Genomic DNA, 24033 nt, shown 5'->3' with positions numbered 1-24033 from the left:
GCATTTGTGCTGCTTTACCTAAGCCAATCGGCATACCCTTTGATACTTTGCTCCTCATATGCATACCTAGATTCCATTTAAATGGTTTGATGTTTTTTTTTGAATTGCTGCTTGTTGTAACACACTCCACAATCTTACCAATTTTGGATGAAAACACTTCTCTTCAATTTTGATGAATGCTATCACACAATTGAGGGCCTCTAGTTCTGACTTGCATACAAATGAAGACATTTTCTCTCATTTTGAATCACTTTACAATCAATGAAGTACTTTTGAAATGTTGTCACTGCAAGAGTGCTACAGGTAAATACAAGAATATTTGCAAAATGAACAAGCATCATATGATAAAATCTCATGTGACCAAATTTCCAGGAATCCATTCAACCAGAGTTGACAACCCTAAATAAACACAATGTATCCATGAGTTGGATTGTAGATGTACATTGACCTCAAGGTGCTTGCAATTACACAGTGGGAAATCAAAGCTCACAAGGAACAGGAATTTTCTATTATTTACTTCATGCAAACATTATCCTTTGTTGGGTTCTTACATTTTTTTAAGCATTTGTTCTATTAATTAGCAGGATAGTATATGAAAATGACATTGAAGCAGAAGATTAGCCAAGATCTGTTTGAATTGTGGGGTTCTATGAGACCCAGGCCCGGCTCCAATTTCTTATTTCCCTGTCAAAGCATACTAAAGCTACTATGCACACCTGCTCTGTTCCCATCCATACTTCAAATGTCTTTCCACATATTAGACCTGACATTGCAAAAGCAGCACATTAAAATATTTTACCAGAGCAAACTCATGTGAAACTCTTCCATCGGGAGGCAGTTTAGCTCCAAATCCCAAAGCTGGAAACATCTTATCACTGTCATAGTCCTGAATGATTTCCCCCACTGCTTTCAGTGCCATTGCATATGCATTCATCTGGTAAGGATTCATATAGTGTAATGAGGTGGACTGAGACGGATTTCCTGGTGAAGCAAATAATAAGAAAAACAATCTATTAAAACAAAATCTTTTAATGATAAGGCAGTTATTACATTTCTGTGGTTGTTAGCTATGTTATTTTAAGATATCAATGAAATTATACTGACTTATATTAATACCAATAACATAGCAACTTATATTCACAATAGGACAGATCCCCCAATGACCATCACCCATATCCCAGGGTATCACTGCACTACAAGAGTATTGTGCCTGATTCACAGGTTTAGGTGATTTGCTTGACTGCATGAACATTGACTCTGTAAACTGAAGGTTGGGCAGAAAAGTTCAACACTAATCAAACATTTAGACTCTTCTAAATGGAGAGGGCCTAAGTGAAGGAGTTTATTCCTTCTGGGCACCCCCAACATAGTTATTCCCAGTTTCAATAGGAAAGCCCAGCTTTTCTGTGCCTGGCCACCATGGATCAAGTCTTCCCTCAGCATAAATCGTAAGGGAATTATTAGTACCATTCAATACATGTCGATTGTCATTAAGACAAATAGCAGCCTTCCCATCATTAGGCCAGCGGAATATATTTCTATCAATTAGATCATCAAATAACAATCTTTACTCAAGCTTTTATGTGGTTATTTCAATTATACCATTTAAATAAAAGACCACTGCTGGGAATTTCCTCAAGGGTATTCCCCAACAACACTTGCAGCAGACTATCAACAATTTATCAAACAAAACATGCTCTTGTCATAAGACAATTAATAACAGGTTTTTGCTAAGCATTTTCAATGTTTAATTTTGTAAAACATTAGCATTAAGAAAGCAAGTTCATTCCTGGTAAATGCTGCCTAACGTACTATATGTCCTTTCCATTGACATCAATCCTTTATTATTTCCTCTTAGTCTATAATTGTAGAAACATCTTTCCAATGGAGTACAGTAATTGTACAACAAATATAAATAAACTACAGATCAATGAAGTAAAATTGTGTAAAGATCTCAATTTTAATTTGAAGGTTTTCTAATACATGATAAAATATTTACTAAAGCTTAATGTCCATTTAACCCATGGAAAAACAATCAAATGTTTGATCTAGACCATAAATCAGTAACTCACAGCCACCTGCATAAGTGAGACAAACTCAATTAGTAGTGGAGATTTATCTAAAGCTTAAGTACTTACCATTAGAAGCTGTGAAATCGATAGCCACTGTAAAATTTATCTGTGTTCTGCAAGATTAAACAGGGAGACATAACGTTTTATCTCAAATATACTTAGACATGATTCTGTGTTGGTTTTTATTTCAATAATGGTCTATGGAGCTTTTCTTGACATGTTGCAGTGGTCTAGGGATAGGTTAAAGATATTTTTCAGAAGAGCAGATACATATTGTGATCTTTATCAACATCCTTGGCTCAAGTAGCACCATAAATGAAATGTTAACCATTTATCAGTACTTGTAAGACCTGAAATAGGCATGTTATAGTAGACTTGATTCTCAACACATCTCATAATACAGTGCAGAAATATAAAAAGAAACTATATTCTGGTGTTTTCCCAAAGGGGGTCACGATCAGACTTTATAGCTCTCCAGTCAGATTTAGCCAAAAATACTGTATACAGTTGTAGTTTCCAACCAGAAGGCATACAAATGCTGAAGGCAGTGCAGAGAAAAGACATGACCCAACGCCAAACAGTAAAGTTATAAGATATGACTAGAGAAGCATGAGTTTCTATTTTTAGCATGCATTTGTAAAATGATTTTAAAAGGTTCTTTCACTTAAACTGTTGTTGTAGCATTATAGAACATGGGCTCAAAATAAAAATACAAGAGATCGGGAAAACATCCTTCATGAAAGTGTTTTGATGTTCGGTTTTATGCCTACATCTATGAGTTTGAGTTCACGACAGACTGGTCGAAGAGAAGGCAAGATCAAGGACTGTCTTCAGGCTTGGGCTTCTTTATAATACTTTTTAAAAACATATTAAGACTGAAACATGGTATTCAGAGATATACCAGTGTCTAATATTACAATTACGTTATTGAAAGATTATTCCATAAACAGTTAGTTTGTCTATTCCACATGCTTCTCTGCAAGTATTTCGAAATTCACACAACTGGACTGCAGGCTAAAGCCTAGCTCCCTGTGTCCTTCTCTCTTCTTCTCTTACTCTATTCACACCGTGCTATTTATGCTCAGCGAGGAGCAGTTCCATAGCATTGTTGTTCCAGGGCTTTAAAGCCCTTAAACAAGACAAAGAGTAATCAGTATGGGGAATGAACTTCCAGACAGATTGCTGACCACAAAATTACATTTTAAAAAACTTGTATTTAAAGTAATAAGATGTTCCAACATGATTCACAGTAGATATTTCAAACAAGGCAAGACACTGAACATGGAAGAAGATTACTGGGGTAAGGAATTAAGAGCTTGGCTTAGATTTTGAGGAGCGCTTTGGAGGAGAGTGAGGGCTGGACAGGTAGATGGGTTTACATGGAAAGATTTCCAAAGCTCAAGGCTTGAGCCACTTTTAAGCATGGCAGCCAATGGTAAAACAATTAAAAAGCTGCAAATGCTCAAGATGCCTGATCTAAAGGAATGCAGATATTTCAGAAATTGTTCTGAGGCTGTAAGTGGTTACAGGGTTAGGGAACAATGACACTTTGGATGGTTTTGATTGGAATTTTAAAATTGAGGCATTATTTAAACAGCCGTCAGTGTACTTCAGCAAACACAGGTGATGGGGAATAGCAGTATAGTATCTACTAGACAAGTATTCCAGGGACCTAAGTTAAGGATCTGGAAACTTGCATTAAAATCCCAAGTTGGTAGTTCAGGAACTTAAATGTTGTTACTAAGTCTGGACAGAAAAGCTAGCAACAATATGGTGATCATGAAACTACCAGATTGCTGTAAACAAAAGAAAAACTAGTTCACCTGTGTCCTTTAGGGAAAAAAAGTCATCCTCACCTGGCCCAAATATAAGGAATATTATACAAGGACGTGAGGTTGAGAGTGGAATTTTTTGAGGAGGGGGCAATGAGAGTGATTTTTGGATGAGATGGGACTAGTACTTAAGATGACAGAATGTCTTTTCCTCTGTCATCCTTTGTTGTTTCTTTCTTTTCACATGTGACTATCAGATAATTTAGTCCTCTTTCCTCTCAAGTGCTATTTTCAGAGCTTTTGTCCTGTATTTTCTAATTGACCAGGACACAGATCTTCACTGAGTAGGAAAGAATTTGAAAGTGTAATTGATATTTATAGGAAACCACTGATTATTTTGCAATGTTCAGTTGTTTGGAGAACCAGGCAACTGGATATGACTGTAGAACAATTGTCAGCGAATTCGCTGACTAATTCTGAAAACTGGTCAGAAACTAAGTGTTAGAATTTTTGTCTGACACTATCAGTTTGTGCTCATATTGTAATGACAATTTTTTTTGGCAGTCATTATCAATCTTTAGTAGTAGGCTGTGCTGATGTGGTAGATGTCAAACAAATTTAATGCCTCATCTCAACTTGTTGAGAACTGCTCACAAAACAAACAATACAAAGTTGGCTGAAAAGATGCAAAATACCTATAAACGATCTGAAATAATAACTGATGGGAGATTGAAAGGTACAATAGGGAGGGTGATAGCATAATGGTATTTTTGCTGGACTAGTAATCCAGAGATCCAGTGATGCTCAGGGGCCTTGTGTTTGAATACCACCACCATAGATGATGGAATTTGAATTCAAAGAGAAATCTGGAATTTAGTGAAGGAAATCTGCCACTGTTACCTCGTCTGACCTACATGTGATTTCAGATGCACAATAATGTAGTTGACTCTGAATGATCTTCTAAAGTGGCCTAGCCAATTCAGTTGTATTTTACTGCTAAAATGTCTTAAAAAAGGAACGCACTGACAACCTTGCATTGGCCTAGGCACCAGAAACAACAGTGGCAAACTAAACACTGAGCCTGCAAAATCCTTCTTGCTAACATCTAGAACCTAGTGCCAAAATTGGGAGAGCTGCCTCACAAATTAGTCAAGCAACAGCCTGACATCACAGAGTCATTCCTTACAATGTCCTCGACAACATCATCACCACCATCAGTCCCAGTATGTCCCATTGGCGGGACAGACCTAGCAGCATTATAGTATGCAGTCAGGAGGGAATTGCCCTAGGAACCTCAAAATTGACGCGGGGAGCTATCAAGTTATATGTCATTAGGTCAAACTTGGGCAAGGAAACCCCCTGTTGATTACCACATACCAACAACCCCTCACCGTGAAATCAGTACTTCTCAATGTTGAGCATCATTTGGAGAAAGGCCTGAGGGTGGTAAGAGTGTAGAACATACACTATTTGGGGGACTTCACTGTCATTCACCTAAACTGACTAAGTAGTACCATCACTAATGAACCTAGTGGAGTCCTGAAGGGTATATCTGCTCACCTGGGTCTGCTGCAGATGGTGAAAGAACTATCAAAATGGATAAACATACTTGACCTCATTCTTACCAATCTGTCTGCCACAGACACACATATCCATGTACAGGTAGGAGTGATCACTACACACTGCTTGAGGAGATGGAGTTTTGGTTTCACATTGTAAATACTTCCATCTTGTTCAATGGCACTACTACAGTGCTAAATGAGATAAATTTTGAACAGATCTAGCAACTCAAAATCAGGGCATCCATGAGATGCTGTGGCCAACAGCAGCATTATGCTAGTACTCCAATACAATCTGCAATCTCAGGGCCTGACATATCCCCACTCCATCATAATCATCAAGCTGGGGATCCAACTATGGTTCAATAAAAAATTTGGGAGAGCATACCAGGAGTTGCATCAGGTATACCTAAAAATGAGGTGTCAAACTGGTGAAGTTAAAGCCCAAGTCTACATAGGTGTTAAACATCAGAAGCAGCAAATGATGGACATGGCTAGGTGATTCCATAAATAACGGGTCAGTCAAAGCTTTGAAGTTCTGCCACATTCAGTCATGAATGGTGATGGGCAATTAAAGAATTCACTGGTGCAAGCAGCTCCACAAATATCCCCATTCCCATTCATGGGGAAGCCCAGCACATCAGTGCAAAAGATAAGGCTGAGACACTTGCAATGATCTTTAGCCAGAAGTGCCAAGTGGATGATACATCTTGATCGCCTCCAGAGGGCCCCCGCATCACAGATACCAGTTTTAACCAATTTGGTATCAGGAAATGGCTGAAGGCAGTGGATTCTGTAAAGCCTATGGGTTCTGACAACATTCTGGCATGATTATTGAAGATCTATCATCCATATTGCCTCAACCCTAGCCAAGCTGTTCTAGTATATTTGCAACACTGGCACCTACCCAACAATGTGGAAAATTGTCCAGGTATTTCCTGCACACGACAAACGGGATAAATCCAACCTAGCCAATTATTGCCCCATTAGTCTATTCTTAATCATCAGTAAAGTGTGAAAAAGCAACAATTGCTCAGCAATAACCTGCTCAGGGACAGTCAGTTTGCGTTTCTTATTGGGTTTCTAAGCGGTTTTGCTTAGTTTCTTATCTCATTACAGCCTTGATTTAAACATGGACAAAACTGTAGAAGTCCAGCATTGAATTGTGAGTTGACTACTCTTGATGTCAAGGCAGCTTTTATCAAGTGGTTCATAAGGAAGCTCGAGCAAAACTAGAGTCAATGGGATTAAGGGGCAACTCTCTACTGTGCTGAGTCATACCTACCACAAAGGAATATAGTTGTGGTAGTTTGATGTCAGTCAACTCAACTTCAAGGCCATCTCTGCAGGAATTTCTCAAGTTACCCCCAGGCCCAACCATCTTCAGCTGCTTCATCAATAAACTACATGCCATCATAAGATCAGAAGTTGGGCAGTTCGTTGATGATTGCAAAATGTTCAGGACTCCATTCAGGACTCCACAGATATTGAAGTGGTCCGTGTATAAGTGCAGCAAAATCTGGTTGACATCCAGGCTTGGGCTGACAAGTGGTGCGTAAAATTCATGCTGCAAAAGAACCTGGCAATGACCCATTCCAACAAGAGAGAATCTAAGCATTGCCTGTTGACATTCAACAGCATTATCATCCCTGAAACACCCAACGATCGACACCCAGGAGAAGCAGCCCATTTGATTAGCATCACATCAACAAACATCCACTGACATCTACCCAATAATGAGGAAAATTCCTCCAATAGCTGCAGTGCGTACCATCTACAAGATGCACTGTGAAATTCATAAAGACTCATTAGACAACACCATCTAAACCCAAGACCACTATCAATTGGAAGCAAAATCACAGCAAATACATGGGAACACCACCGCCTTCAAGTACCTCTCTAAGCCGCTCACCATCCTAACTGGGAAATGCATCACTGTCCCTTAACTGTTGCTTGGTCAAGATCCTGATATTTTCTTCCTAACAGCATTGTGGATATACCTACACTAAACAGACTACAATGGTTTAACATGGCAGCTCACCATCACCTTTTCAAAGGCAATTTGGGATCGTCAATGAATGTTGGTTGAGCCAGCAAAGCCCACATCCCTTGAATGATCAACAATAAAATGTGTTAGGAGTTGGCCTTTCATTTCTTGATTGATTTTGATCACTGGTAGAATTCCACCTTTGAATTAACTTGTGTCAGTTTCAACCATGTTACCGGTAATCCTATACCCTCAAAATAAAATTACTCTTAATTGGATACCTTCACCAGAGCCAGCCATAAGGTTTCTAGCATGTTAAACACAAAATGAGTTATGCAACTGTTAAAAACTTGTGAAGTCCAGGTGAAGGAAATTGAGAGGTGAGTGCACAGGCAGCTATATTTAACACAGCAGGAAATGCCAAAATCTAGTACTGGGCATCCAACCTTTTTCTGTTTAGAAAAATTTGCATTTCTGTCATTTGAACAGGCTTGAAGATTCTCTTAAATTCAAACAAAATTTTGCAAATAAAACAAGCATGTTGTTTTAATGTCTCAGAATTTCCTAAGAGGTTTTAGCATGACTATTAGGTAAGTAAGGCACCATATCATTTTTTTCATCAAGCTATGTAATTGAGCTATGTCATAGATTTGAAACTAAAAAAAATTCAGCACATCTTAGCCGAAGGTTATTTGACATCAGCATTTTTGAGATTTATGAAGCATTCCCTACTGATATGTGCATTGCATTTCATGAAAATCTTGTCAATCCTGGTGCCCCAAAAAGTGTCTCAGACTCTGAACATCCCTTCATCTGAACTAATTAATCAGTCTTTACAATTGAGGACCAGCAGAGGCTCCAAGAACGATGTACCTGGGCAGAGGATAACAGAATTATCCATATTGGAGATACTGTATTTCTGCTTGTTTTATGTCAGTTTTCAAATTTCAGTTAGGACAAGAGAGTTTACAAATATTTTTCGCATAAGTTCTTAGCTGTGAGATTGGCACAGAAACTAGCTTAGATTGTGGCACAATTTTTGCGCAAGCGTGATCCAGGAAACCAGGCACCAATATAAATAGAGTTCGTGGCAGCGAAAAAAATCAAATTTTCACAGGATTGTTTCAGTTCAGGAGGCTGCCATTTAGTCCATTATGCCTGAGCCAACTCTCTGAATGAGCATCATATCTACATCTTCATCCCACTGTTTCCTTATAACTCCGCACACTATTTCTATTTAAATAAGTATCAACTGCCCTCTTGAACAACTTGATTGTTACATTCCAGGCATCACACTTGAAGACAATTCATTATAATCTCAAATTGCTCGCTGTATGAAAAAGCTTTTTCCTCACATTGCCCTTTCTTTTGCAAATTACTTGAAATCTGTGCCCTCTAATTCTTCATCTTTTCACTTTCTCCCTGTCTCCCCTATCCAAACCTCTTCTGATTTGAAAATTGCAACCAAATCTCCTCTTAGTCTTCGCCCATCTAAGGAATAAAAACAGAAAATGCTGGAGAAACTTGATACATCTGGCAGCATCTCTGCAGTAACCATGTTAACGTTTCAAGTCCCATGATTCTTACTAGGAACTGCAGAAAATCCAAGGTAAATTGTTCCCAAAGTCTCTAATTTGTCTTCATAACTAAAGTTTTCTCACTGTTGGAACCATTTTTGTAAACCTCTCTTGCACTGTCTCCAGTGTTCACATCCTTCCTAAAGTATAGTGTGCTCCAACTGAGTTCTAACTGGTATTTTGTACAGTTAAATGTTTAGAACAACCTGTCTATACTTATACTATATGCACCATTCATAAAAAGTAGATATTGCATGCTTTGTTAACCACTTTTTACCACTTGTGCCGCTACCATTAATAACTTACATACTTCTACAACCAAAGTCTCTCTACTCTTATACACCTTTTATAACAGTACCATTTATTTTATACTCTCTCTATGCTTTTTTTTCTACCAAAACGTAGCACATTATACTTGTCCACATGGAACCTGATCATTCACTCCACCAATTTGCTAATGTCCTTTTGATATTCTACAATGACCTCCTCACTGCTTCTAATGCTTCCAAGCTTTGTATCATACACAAACTTTGAAATCATACCCTGAATTCCAAGATCTAGATAATTAATTAATATGAATCAGAAAAATCAAGGTGCTAGTACTGATCCCTGTAGAAATCCACTATAAATCTTACCGTAGCCCAAAAAAAATTCCACTGACCATTACTTTCTATTTCCCATCACTCAGCCAACATTTTCTCCACATTCCCACTGTCCGTTGTAATTCATGAGCTGTAACTTTCGCACAAGTCTTTTGTGCGGTAGCATATCAAATCCCTTTTGGATGTACACCATATCAACAACATTTACCCTCAAAAACCAAATCTGCTACCTCTTCAATAAATTCCTTCTCTTTCTTCCATATTGTGCTGCCCTGTGTGTCCACTTATATCAGAAAATCATCCTTCTTTTTCTCTGCTCACAATATTTCTAACTCAGGAACTCTTAGTAAATGAGATTAATTTAAATTAAGACGTTCCAAAAACAACAGGATATCAGAAACCTGTTAATGGGGCTGTTGCAAGGCTTTAATTTAATTATGGGGATCAGATAACTCTTAGACAATTACCTGAACTTAGTACATAATTGCAATTTACAATGTCTTGTGAATTGTTTAATTTTAGATTACAGTAAAGCCTTTGTTTTGATTTTATTCAATATATTCAGAACTCAAAATCCTATTTGAAGGCTTAGGTAAAATAACTGATGGTTCAAAGTACAACTAATGTTGCCTGGCCTGCTGTGTTCCTCCAGTTCCACATTGTGTTAACACAATCTTTCTTTAGCTCAAATCTATAGATATAAAAATAAATCTTCAAATTAAATTATTTAATGGGTATAAGTTCGACAAGAATCATATTTCATGGTTCCAATATTTATAAGGCTGTACATTACAGCAGGAGCAGGAAATATGAACAGGAAATGTTTTCATTTGCTACAAATAAATTATTTGGATCTTGGAGAATAAAGTAAGATTTCAAAATTTGCCAATTATACCAAATTTAAAGGAGTGATATGAATCGTCTGCAACAGGTCAAAGATACACTAGTAGAAGAGGCAAACACAGCAGATGGAACTGAAAGTGGAAAAGTGTGAGGTGATGCCTTTGGGTAGGAGTGGAAGGAAGAGGCAATCTAAAATTAATGGCACAAATGGTGCAGGAACAAAGTCACCTTGGGATGAATGTACATCGATGTTTGATGATATCAGGACATGGTAGACAAGTATTTTAAAAAAAAAGAACTGTGGATGCTAGAAATCAAAAACAAAATCAGAAATTGCTGTAGAAGCTCAGCAGGTCATGCAGCATCTGTGGGGAGAAAGCAGAGTTAACACTTCAGGTCCAGTGACCCTTCTTCAGAACAGTTCTGATTTTGCTCATGGAAAGCAAGTGCTTTGCATGGCATTTTGGGCTTCATAAATAAAGGCACTGAGTACAAAAGCAGAGAATTATGCTGAACCTTTATTAAGCCATTAGGTACCAACTAGAGTATTATATCCAGTAACTCTAGTCACCATACTTGAGGACGAATGTGAAGAACCTTGTGAAGGAGCAGTGGAGATTCACCAGGAATGGGAGGTTTTACTTACAGGAGTGGAATTTAATAGAGAAGGTCAAAACATTGTATTAGCTCATTTTGAGAAGACCCAATGATTGAAATGTCAATTGGGCACCTTAATAAGAAGCAGCAGGCTTTCTGCATGATTGAAACTTTGCAGACCAAGAGCTATTGGCAAATCATACATCAGCAAGTCTTCATTATTCAGCAGGGACACAGGGTATTGGAATTGGTAGCTCCTGCTGGTACTCTACCCATCAGAGGGCCAGGTTCATTGATGAACTCAGACACAGGTGAGCGATAGTGGAAGGGATGGTTGTGGAAGGAGGACTGCAGCAGAAGATAGAGGGCATCTGCAATTCAGCATGCCATCTTTTCCCCATGCTGGGTTCCTCAATCAGGCACTTTGAAAAGGTGAATCGTTAACCACAACTGAAGACAATGATCTTTTGACAAGCTTAAAATAGAAAGAGCTCAAGTGGTTTGCCTTTTGAATTGATAGAAAATGTGGAAAAGATAGCTTTTACCTTGTCGGCTCTAAAATAACTCCATGGGGAGAGTCCTTGACATAATCTAGCTCTCAGAGTATCAGGGCATTTGACACTTGTTCTTATCTGTCAGCCAGGGCTCTCTGATTGGACCAGATGAATAAGCCTAATCAGAGAACTGACATTCTAGGAGGAACAAAAACAGAAGTTGCTGGAAAAGCTCAGCGGCATCTGTGAAGAAAATGTCAGAGTTAACATTTCGGGTCCGGTGACCCTTCCTCAGAACTCTGCATGAGAACATTCTATGAAGTCCACCTAGCTGACCTTGTTACTATCACTACAAAATTATTGATTGTTTTCTTGGTTGTAAACTGGTTTAACTAGTGCGGAATAAAACTCAGTCGACAAATGTAATTAGGCTGAGGTTAAATGTCTGTATGAATTTGGAGTGAGGTTAGCTGTTGTGAACTGCAGAGTGAAGGTCACACAGTCACACAGCCAAATCCTCCCAGCAGAGGCTCTGATGAGAGGACTGTGCTGCATTGGGAGACTGCTCTAAATCAGTGCTACTACACATTTCTTCCAGGGTCTTCCAGCGTCGGCATCATGGAGGGGCACCTCACAACATCCCCGGGGGAGCTCCATTGAGGCACAGCTGTGCTTGGAGCTGACAGGACATGCATCCTTTTTACAGCAATATCTGCCATACAATCAAGTTAAAAGGTCCAGTCTTTGAACACTAATGACTGAATGAGTGAATGGAGCAGTAGATAAGTGAGGGAGTGGATAGGGTGAGTGCGGTGAGCAGTTGGAGAGGGTAATATGGGGAAAAGGTGGGTGGCTGGGTTGGAAGAGGCAGTTGGGAATGGGAGTTGGTCAGGTCTTGTCAGGAATTTAATTTGATTAGGTTAGATTGGGTCAGGGGATTGAGGTGTCATTGGGCTGGGTTGGGAGACGGAATATTGATGGTTAAGTGGGATAATTGGGGTCAACTTCACTTCCCCGCTACCCCAGTTGATTCCTGGGCTCCATCCCCACTCCCCTAGTCTCAGCCCTAATCCTCACTCACTGTCCTTACTGACCGCCCTCACTGCCGTGCCCAACAGCCTGGCTTCTTCCTGTCTTGCTGCCCGCTGCCACTCGACCTACTCCTCCAATCACAGGGTGATTCTCTCTGGCTGCCACTTTTAATTGCAAGAGCAACGCCTCACTATTACATTCCATTCTCTTTACAGCTTGGGGATCGGTTAGCTCAGTTGGCTGGACAGCTGTTGAGAAATGCAGAGTGATGCCAACAGCACAAATTCAATTCCTGCACCAGCTGAGGTTACCATGAATGTCTTCCTTTTCAACCTCACCCTTCACCTTAGGAATGGTAACCCTTAGGTTAAACTTACCACCAGTCATCTTTTGCTAATGAGGAAGGGTCCTCTAGGAATTAAGGCAATTTTGCCTATTTACAATGGCGGCTTTTCTCTAGTTGGTCATATTAGTGAGTGAATTTTTCTGGGTGATTTAGGAATTTTATGCCACCACTGTGTATGACCTGGAAGTTGGTGAATCTCAATGTCTTCCTCTACTCGTCCATCCTGCATGTAGCCTGACTAGACAAAATTTCAAATGGGAAATCCTTTAGGATGGAAAGAGGCCATTTGATCCATTGAGTTGATGCTGTCCTCCCTGCAAGAGCATCTAACCAATTCCATTCCCATTGATGATCACTGCAATCTTATTTCCTTCAACCTCAATTCAGTTTCCTTTTGAAATCAATGATTGTCTATTGGGAGCATGTCAATAGTATTGCTTATTGCTTTGATGATTGTCAGAGTTCTTTATTATTTATTAAGCATAGTAAAATTGTGTGTTCTTTAAGTATGTGCTAGTATCTAATCATAAACAAGGAAAAATTTCCCTATCCCATATTAAACAGCAATAAGTTTCTTATTAGATTCTTACATTAACTTACTTCTAAACTCTGGATTATTCTCTGTTCATTTTAACCAGCTAATGAAATGAAACATGGCATATTTGCTGTTAGCAGTATCTGCAGAATAAGTTGTTGTTGCGTGAGGTACTCTGATGAGGTGATAAACGTAGGATCATTTGATGAACGTGACTCTTAATTATCACTTTCTTGCTCTGATAGCTGTCACCAGTGACATAACAAGTGAACTCTTCTGCTGTTAAATTCATTAGAAAAGATTTATGGCATCAGTCAGAAACTGAATCCCTTGAATGGTTTAGCACCAGACTAGAACAGCTAACAGAATACTATTTTTCAGTAATCTTTTGCTTAATATTTTTGTCTTATGCACATACAATTGTAAAAAAAACGCATAGCATGACCAGTCACATTCTCCACTGGTGTCATTATCTGCCATAATTCTGGTCTATCCATTGTCAAACTTGGCTGTGTTAAAGTAGCTTTTTAATGCGGTGCATGGAAGCAGAATGAAGTAAGGAAGGCAATAAAAATATATCTAAGTGGAAACAGAACTAATTCCAAATGCTATTGTGATTGGAGGAGAGTAATAGAAGGCTGAGGAGGAAAGGCTAGACACTTTGGAATATGCACTGTGCAGTCAACATCACGAGCTAGAAAGGAGGAGTCTTAGCTTGATGACACTAGTCAAATCAATGAATCTTCTTCAGTACTGCTGCCAGGAATTTGGTCCAATGACAGCCATGTTCATCCGCTTAGCTAAGCTGCCCACTGTTGCCAGGTTATTTGCTTTGGCTTAATAGACAGAAGGTGATCTCCTTATTTCTCCTCGACAATTTCCATTCATCAGCAAATTCACAAGAATACCTTTGTCCCTGTAGAACATTCTATATTGTACAGGAGATGAATACTAAGTGGATGACATGGAAATACACCAGTTAGATGCTGACTGACAGCTAACTGCTAAGCTCGTTTAAATTTAAACCAAATAGATTGACTCTGAATGGTTTAAATTTAAACAAATTTGGTAGCTGATTGTCTGTCATTATCTAACTGGTGCAATATCAAAGGCAATGTCTCTACCACCAATCAACACTCTTCTCATACAATATAAATGTTATTTCCCATTTATTGGTAGTCTTGTGAATGCAAAATGAAATGCTTTGACAAAATATTATTTTTTCAGCATTTTAAGTTCTGCACTAATGAACGACACCATAGTTGATGGGGCATTGAGTTAAATACTACAGTAACAGTGCCTGTGGCATTACATCACAGGGTCATAACAGGCATTACTCATCATTACAGAATGTACAGCAAAACCTGCATTAAATATAAGGAGGGTATAGTACCGGTGATTGCAAACATTACTTTCACAGATCAACAAACTTTCAAACACTGCAGCATTTTTTGTGGTGGTATGTAATATTCTGTGTGGATGTTTCATGCAAGGAAATTGTTTTTCAGCTCGATTCAGACAGTGCGGAGCAGTTAGGGGAATGCTGATGAAAAATGCTCCCTTTAAAATATCATTGATGTGCACAGCCAGTTCCTTTCAGTATACAATCCCTTTAATTTTATTTTGTGCAGCTGTGCGCACAAAGTATTTGTTATAGAACAAACCCTGCAGGGAGAACTTCCAGGCTGCAATGAGGCTGTTCACTATGGAGCTTTATACAAACATTTTTGTGGAAATCTATAACTCTATTCAACACTCAGACCACCTGGAGAAAAGACACAATCTCCCAGAGCAATACTACACTCATACAACTAGTGAAACCAAATAATCTCTGGAAAAATTTGTTCATGAAATATCATTAGCACTGCACCCAAGATGAACTCCAACAGTGAAGTTTAATCCTACAGGAGCAATCTAAATAATTTTGTTGAAATGAACATAATCATTAATCCATGCAAATATTTTCCTCAATCTTTTCTTGTGGAATAACAAACTGCATTTATAAAAGCGTTATTATAATGATAATAGCACCCATAAATTAACAATAGACAATCTGACTTATAAAGTGGACTACTGGTTAACAGATGAACAATTCTGCAATCTCTGTGATGTGGTGGACATTGCAGTTGTATAGCATTATCCTCTGTAGCACTATATTCTGCTCATTAAGGAATGATCACTTGTAATTAGATTTCCTGTGCTATATTCCCAGTGCTCATTGAAAGAGCTTAATTCCTCCTCGTTCCCACTTGCCCCACATTACTCAATCATTCTTTTTCATCTCAGCCCACTCCATTGCTGTAGTTAATGATTCGGATCAAGCCACGTCAAATTTCTCTCAGTTCTCGAGAAAAATGCACAGCAAATCACCTGGGCCTGCAGATATAAGGCAATAGATAGCGAAGCTCACAAATATTTAGATTCAGTGGGTTTGGATTGATTTTAAAATAAGATGTAAATCACAAAAGCAAAATGTTGAAAAACTCACACACTTATTAAAAAGGAAGTATTGGCTAAACAAAATGCATTAATGCTGGAGCCAAACAAACTGGATTAAGCCATTGTTTTGGTGTAACCATTGAAAGCACAGCTAGCACCAGGCTCAAAGCCAAAAAGCAGCTATATTATTGGTAATTTCATTCTAATTTTCAGCTCCATATAATTTGCTCTATCCATGATTAGACATTCTGTGCAGGAAGGTGTGAGGGGTAAATATTAAATAATTGTAAATCATGATATTGAAGAGTTTTACCCTACACTTTCAAGCAGAAAATATTACAGATAAAGTAATGGTGAAGGAAGAATATTCACAGGCCAAAAAAAACAGATTATGGTATTATAAAGGAGTCCCTTCTCTTTCATTGTATTATAACGAAGAAATGGCACAGTAACAGGCTATTTGATTCAAACTGTCCAGTCTAGCATTTTTACCTCTCTCTAGCCTTCACTCATCTAAATCTACTATCACAACCATGTATTCCCTTCTCTCTTGTGTACTTGCCCAGACTTCCCTTACATTCATCTATACTTTATGCTTCATCCAGTTGCTGTGTTAGCAAGTTCCACATTCTCACAAAAAACAACAAAGAACTGCAGATGCTAGCCACCTGAAACAAAAATAGACGTTGCTGGTGAAACTCAGGTCTGGCAGCATTTGTGAAGAGAAAGCAGAGTCGATGTTTCAAGTCCAGTGACTCTTCATCAAAGCATCAGCAATTTCTGTCTTTAGTTCCACATGCTCACTACCCTGTATGAAAAGACACTTCTTTAAAATTCACTATTGGATTCCTTCGTGACTATCTTATGGTGATGGCATTTAGTGATGCTTTACACACAGAAGGAAACATTCTTTCCACATCAACTCAAAGCTTTTTCTTATTTTGAAGACCTCTATAAGGTCACCTCTCAGCCTTTGTTTTGCAAGAGGGAAGAAAAGAGATTTCATGAACTGGTGATTGAATTATCAATGGGGAACATGTCAACAAATAAAAATCAGTATCCTACCACTTAGGTAGAACAATGGTCCATTCTCCAGAAAATCCAGCATGGTTGCTCCGACTGTATCTTGTGACCCATATTAAGGAATGTTCATGCCTGGGTTTCCCCCATTTCCATGAACAAAACAATTCCAAATTATTTCTTGTTCCCATAACTTATCTACTTAGCCACTTGCTGCTACACATGGTTTTGGGTGATTAGTTGGCCAATGACATCTTATAAGGGCCTGACCAGTAAAATTGCCCAGAAGTCCTCCAATAGCAATGCTGGGGTTGAAGGTCCAGCATCTTCTGCTTGCATCCAAAGGGTTAAAATCTCCACTCTAATTTTTTTTTTTTAACCTGGTGATGAGCAGTTCTTTCCAGTAAGTTGGAAAACCTTTTCTCTTTTCCACACAAAAGCAGTGTTGGGAAACTCAGGGAAATCAATGTGATGCAGACAGAACTGGCTGTGACCCATTGAGACATGACTGACATTGACGCTGTGATAGAAACATTAGGCTCCAAAAGACGATTTACTGATGTGAAAGTCTTCATGACTCCTGGAATATGCTGGAAGCATCAGATATCCATAAAGAAGGGTTCAGCTTATTTACAAATATTGTCCACTGCAGTTATTAAATTTTATTTGTCTAGTGTGTAAGGATAAACATTTTTGGTGCTTACAATATCAGTGTCCTTTAAATGTTTAATTTGGAGTGGGAACAGGTATTTTTAATCCTTTTGTGGTCTATTCTAGATGATATTACGCTGGGCTATCATGTTCAACACCATAACTTTCATTCCAATTTCCATAATATATTTGGCAATGTTACAATATTTCAATGGCATTTATGTGGACTACTTCAGGACAAGCTGGCAAGGGTTTCATGACAAATGTTGAAAGGATTTGGGGAGATATGAAGAAACTACATCAGCTGCTAGTGGTTGGGGTTTGGTTTTCAACGGTAGCAATGCTTAAGTTAAAGTAAGCTTGTTCAGGAATGAAATTTGAAAGCACATTTCACACAAGGGTAGGAGATATCTGGAACTCCATTCCCAAAAAAGCTATGGACTTTCATGACATGATTTTGCCAAAATATCAAAAAGGCATGTGAAAGGAGTTAGGTGAAAGTCTGACATAAATTACTTGAAAGGAGGAGCAGGATTGTGGGCTGGATAGACTGTTCTTGTTTCTAAAGTTGCTAATAATCAAACCTTTAAGTTATTGAAATGAGAATTCATTTTTAATTGAAAAATCTTGTCATATTTGACTTTCATTTCGGAATTCTAGCAGTGTACATGTTAGATCAGAGGTTCCACCATTTGTTCTAAGGCATTTCTAGTAATGTTAACATTGTTGCAATGCTTTTAGAAACATAGAGTCATAGAACAGATGCAGCACTGAAGGCAGTCATTTAGCCCATCAAACCTGTGTTGGCTCCCTGCAAGAGCAAACTTAGCTAGCTCCCTAGCCACTCCCCCAACATCCGGCTCATATCGCTGAAATTAGTTTTCCTTCAGGTGTTTATCAAATAAAGTCATGACAGAATCTACCTTCATCACACATTCAGGCAGTATGTTTCAGATCATCGCCATTTGGTGCATAATAAGGTTTCTCTTGTGTTGCCTTGGGTATTTTTTTGGTAATCAATTTAAATTTGTATCCCTTTCTTCTCAGCCCTTCAGTTTTTCTCGATCCACACTCCCTTGACCTCTCATATTCTGAATGCCACTACAGTAGCTCAGTGGTTAGCACTGCTACTTCATAGTACCAGGGGGACCCAGGTTCGATTGCAGCCTTGGGTGACTGTCTGTGTGGAGTTTGCATTTTCTCCCTGTGTCTGCATGAGTTTCTCTCAGATCCTCTGGTTTCCTCTCACAGTTCATAGATGCGCAAGTTAGCTGGATTGTCCAGCTAAATTGTCCCATAGTGCCCAGGGATGTACAGGCTAGGTGGATTTGCCCTGGTAAATACAAGGTTATGGGGATGGGTGGGGGGCTGGTCTGGGTGGATGCTCTTCAATGGGCTGAATGGCCTCTATCTGCACAGTAGGGTTTCTAGATCGAACACTCAACCTTTTAACCAATCATAATCTTTTCTTCTCCAAGGGGAACAACTTTCTCCAACTTATCTGTGGAACTGAATTCCCTCTTAGAAACATTCTCACAGCTTCACTGCATCCCAACATAGCCTTTATGTTCTTCCTGAAGTAGTGTACAGATTTGAAACCAATACTTTTGTTGAGGCCAAACCAATTTCATAAAGGTTCATCATCAACCAATCCCAACATGTACATGGCAACATGATGTCATCCCATGTATGGTACAAGAAAGATTTAAATGCAAATTATTTAACGCTTGGTTTCAAAACCGTGTCACAAAACATCAACTAAGAAGGATAAAGTCACCGTAGTCCCGGAGGACCATACAGTGCTTACTCATTATAGAGAGACAACCGGTGGTGATTTAGCTGAGGGTCATCATGCCTCAGGTGAGGGGAGAGGTTGAAAAGGTTGGATCTTCATGGTAACCTGAGCTGGTATGGAAATTGAACCTACGCTATTGGCATCATTCTGCACGGCAAACCAGTTATCCAGTCAATCCCATGGTTCCTTGGGACTATGGCAACTTCAGATAAAGTGGAGCCATGAAAATGAAGAAAAATACATAAACATATACCATGTTATCTAATTATTTAACTTTAAAATTGAAAACAACAGCTTTAAACAAAAATGGATGCGCCAGTAGTTTGAAATTTTATTTTAAAATGACAGTGCCCTCATTTTTGGGTTACAATTAGGCAATGATTTATTATAAACTACCATGGGTTAATTCATCACTCACACTGACAAATTTTTGGAAGTTATAATGTAGGATTCTACTTCTGAATCATGCTCTGCCAGTAAACTGTAGAATTTTCAATTCAGAGAGGATCTCAGGTTAAGCTGATCTCAGGTGTTTCACCAGTGTGTTACATTCAGATATGCTGTGTGCATTCCAATGAGATTACTCACAGAATCTCTTTAGATTTTGAAATGACACCCAATAAGAAAGGAAACAAATATATTCACAGCAGAATATCTGACACTTCAGTATAACGCAAAGAAATTAACCAGTTATCTGAATCAGGCTTGATTCTGTTTGATCTGTTTGATTATATGTTTGTACCTAAATACAATGATATTATCTATCTGACATGAACATGGAACATGTCTTTTCTGAAAACTTTGGACACGTGTTAACCTTAATATTTGTTTTGTTTAGACACATTTCCACATTCCAATTTCATTAAAATACGAACTCCTGACGTCCTTTGCCTACAGCAGTTATTTTACCTGATGCAGCAATGCAGATGTTATCCCTCGTAACATAAGAAACTAAGCATAGTTAATGTGACATTGAAGAATGCAACAGACATTTATTACAGCTATGATAATGTACAAACATTACATTTCACAGTCACTTCATGTCTGGGCCAATATGAAGTTCATAAGTTACAACAGAGCATTAAATCCCACATCCCCACCCAATACAGGTAGGAAAGTGTGTCGTGAGGTAAACATAAGAATGTTGCCGTCAGAAATAGATATATTGAATGAGTGGTCAAAAATCTGGCAGATGGAGCGTTATGTGGGAATATGTGAAGTTGTTCACGCTGGCAGGAAGAAAATAAAGAATATAACTTAAACAAAGAATGACTTCAGAATTCCAAGATACAGAGGGACCGAGGTGTTCTTGTGCACAAGTCCCAAAAAGTTAGCATGCAGGTGTAGCATATAATCAAAAAGACTAATGGCTAACTTTTATTACAAGAGAAATTGAACATAAAAATAAGGATACTTCACTTAAACAGGCATTGGTAAAATCACATCTTAAATACTGTGTGCAATGTTGGCCTTCTTTAAGAAAGGATGTAAATGCATCAGTAGCTGTTCAGAGGAAGTCACTTGATTAACAACTAAAATGAGCAGATTGACTTACGACAATAAGTTAGACAGGTTAAAGTTGTTTTCACTGGAGTTTAGTACAGTGAGGGGTGAATTGATTAAAGAATTGTCCTAAACAGTCTTGCAGAGGTAGATGTGGAAAAGATGTTTCCTCTTGTGGGTCAGTCCAGTACTCCAGGGACTGTTTTAAAATTAAAGTTTGCCCTTTCAGACACAGATGGAGAGAATTTATTTTTCCCCAAAGAGTTATGTAACATTGGAATTCTGCCTCAGAGGGCAGTGGAAGCAGCATCACTGAATATTTTTAAGACAGAAATAGATAGATTCTTGTTATGCAGAGGATTCGAGGATTATTCGGGGTAGATGGGAATGTAGAACTCACAATACAATCTTGGTAATACAGCAGTAGTGTTGAGGGAGCAAATGGTCCACATCCTATTTTATAAATTTTCATGCAATCAGAAATCTCATAATAGCATTATGATACTTGGCTTAGGATCAATACATAAGTTATTGAATTTGGAATAACAATTTCTTTTTACATGGATAAGCACATCCTATTGAGGGGCCTGATACATCCAGTACAAAATCCATCGATCTGTGAAAGTGACACACTCAAAAAAATATGAAGAACAGAGAGCAAAGCAGGGAGGTAATTTTAACTATGCCTTCCAAAACCTTAAGTACACACACTTGAAAAGGTAAGAAGATCTTTCATTAATGGATACAATGAAAGTTCATTGGAATAAAGGTAGACTGCGACATAGCAAGTGATTGGCCTCATTTCATGCTGTAATTTTTATGATTATAGCAGCAATTACTGATTTACTGAAATTTTGGGAGCAATCATTGCAAATTATTACATTAGGCATTATTGTCTCAGTGGGTAGAAGTTATCAAAAACAAATATTCGCATGCTTTGGTTGAACACTTAGCAGTTTCTCATTGTGTGCATTTCTGTGCTAAACATAGTGTCAGTTCTGAGGATTGAAATACTTTATCTGTTGCCTTTTATCCAGTATTATCAAGCCCTACCAGACCAGGCACAGCACAACCAAATGGCTGATGCCGTCACTCTTCCAAAATAATGGAAGTGTTGCAATCGAAGCCAGCATTATTGTGTGGTGTGGGCCACTATGTGTATGCAGGTAGAGTGGCAAGCTTTACTGAACAAAGTCAAAAGGAAGAAAAAGCTAACATTGAGCATGAAAGGGTGGTTGCTCTGAGTGGTGCTATGTGAACGAAGGTTCTCCCACCCCCATATGTTTTAGACAGTCTTGTGCCTAGTGTGTAAAACAATTCATAGATGTCTATTATGGCTTGTGTTGTGTCCAAGCAACTTCAGCAGCAGGACTGAATTCTGCCAATTGGTAAAGGTTTCCATAGAAATATCCAGCATCTGTCTCAGAAACAGGCAGTTGGATATTTGTATTAGCAAAGATGGAACTTAATAAGTTTGAAGTCCATGTCTCAGGACTAGACTGTCCTGAACACAGCTGGGGATAGAGCTACTGAATCCAGGAGAGTGGAAAAACTTGCAGCCTCTGTGGAAACTCCTGAGGCCATTTCCAAAATGATATCTTTAATTTTTAATGCTTTCCTGAATGTGGAACTGGCAGTAGTCTTGAAAACTGTTAACTGCCTCCATCCCAATCACCTCTCTCTCCTCTTGATCACATCCTCCCCACTGCACCCCCAACACACAAGTTTTATTTCAGGTACACTGCCAGGGATGCAGCTTAACTTCATCATCTTCTGGAAGCCCGAAGGGAAGACATTGTCAGATCACCAGCAATGTGCTGATGAGGCCAGAGCCCCATTTCTGGTGAATGTTGGACCTGTACTGTCCAGTATGCACTGCCAACATGTCACAACTTGTTTAAAGCCTAAAAATGGACCAGTATTAATTTCCACCTCTTGTGTTTTTGCCCAGACAAATGAGTGATAACTGAAGGCACATCTTGCAGACTACCATGGGCAAGGTGTTTGATTTCCAAAAGGCCTACTGGAGTGTTTTGATTGCTTATTTGAAAAGACTATACAGGAACTTGTCAAGTCTTTATTTGTTTACTGCCTTGTATTTTCAGACATTTGAGACTATGCAAGTACAATCGATGAGGGCGATAAGGGTAAATGAGTAAAATGTTTGCATTTTTACATTGAAGGAAAAAGCTAACCTTTTTAAGTCTTTATATATCACTATAAAAGAAAAAAAAACAAAATAATGAACCATCCATTACCCATGCCACATCCTTGAAACTGCCATTTCTTTCAAGGACGTGGCATGGTAATGGATGGTTCATTATGTTGGAAATACCAAATAATTCCGTTAAAACTGCCTTATGTGCTAGATAAACATTTAAAATAACATGCGAAGACAATATCTCGTCTTTATCGTATTTTAGAATGTGGAATGAAACAGGAAAAGGGGTGTTTTAAGAATCAAGGATTGTGGGAAGTATTGCTGCATTACTTGACACTCACTGTAAGTATTGTTTACACTGTTGTTTGGTCAAGCAGTCAGGGTGGGTTCGGGGGGTGATATAGTTGCAGATGAGCTGGAGCCAAGAGGTGTGCATGAATGGAAATTCAGCCAGCAACAAATAGCTGAATAACCTACAGGACAGGTGACTTGCCTGCCAAAAATTATGTGATTGGCTCCCAGGTAGCTGAACAGATAATGAGAGTGAATGCTTGGCCAGAAGCCACAAATCTCTGAAGAGGAAGGAGCTGTCCCTTCCTCTGCAATTAAAAAAAAAACCTCAACCCTGAAGAAATGCCTTCATCAGTGGCTGCAAGCTGTGGTTTTTAACCAATAAGTTAGAGACTTTATAAATGTAAACCTGTCACTCTGTGCCTCCTACAAGAAAGTGGAAGTATATCAAGAGGGTAGAGCAAGAAGCAGCAAGTCCAGAAAAGCCAAAAGGATCATCTTATTGAAAGCTGTGGGCAAAGATCATTAAACTGCCCTCCCCACCTTTCCTCTGTCCATAATACATATTTATTTTGTGTCTGTCTGTATGTTTAGGGTGAATTTTATAAAGGTGTAGTTTTAATTAGTAGGGTTATATGTTGACGGTTCATAATCATTTATCTGTGACTTAAATCTATTTAAAAACCGAACGAACTGCGGATGCTGTAAATTAGGAACAAAAACAAAGTTGCTGGAAAAGCCCAGCAGGTCTGGCAGC

The 24033-nt window shown here is 38.6% G+C and overlaps 1 protein-coding gene across 1 annotated transcript in view; it reads right to left on the bottom strand.

The window, feature by feature from the left end:
• LOC109917914 (copine-5-like) overlaps positions 1-24033 on the bottom strand; it is a 557988-nt gene that overhangs the window by 79256 nt on the left and 454699 nt on the right. The window contains exons 15-16 of the mRNA XM_048612100.1: positions 2139-2185; positions 800-981 (exon numbers count right to left, since the gene is read on the bottom strand). Coding sequence (XP_048468057.1) covers positions 800-981; positions 2139-2185 — 229 coding nt within the window. The remainder of the gene's footprint in view (positions 1-799; positions 982-2138; positions 2186-24033) is intronic.

Source organism: Rhincodon typus, chromosome 25 (assembly GCF_021869965.1).
Source record: "Rhincodon typus isolate 14 chromosome 25, sRhiTyp1.1, whole genome shotgun sequence".
In the NCBI taxonomy this organism is placed as follows: domain Eukaryota; kingdom Metazoa; phylum Chordata; class Chondrichthyes; order Orectolobiformes; family Rhincodontidae; genus Rhincodon; species Rhincodon typus.
The sequence above is the reverse complement of the archived record's forward strand: the minus strand, read 5'-3'. Positions and strand labels throughout refer to the sequence as shown.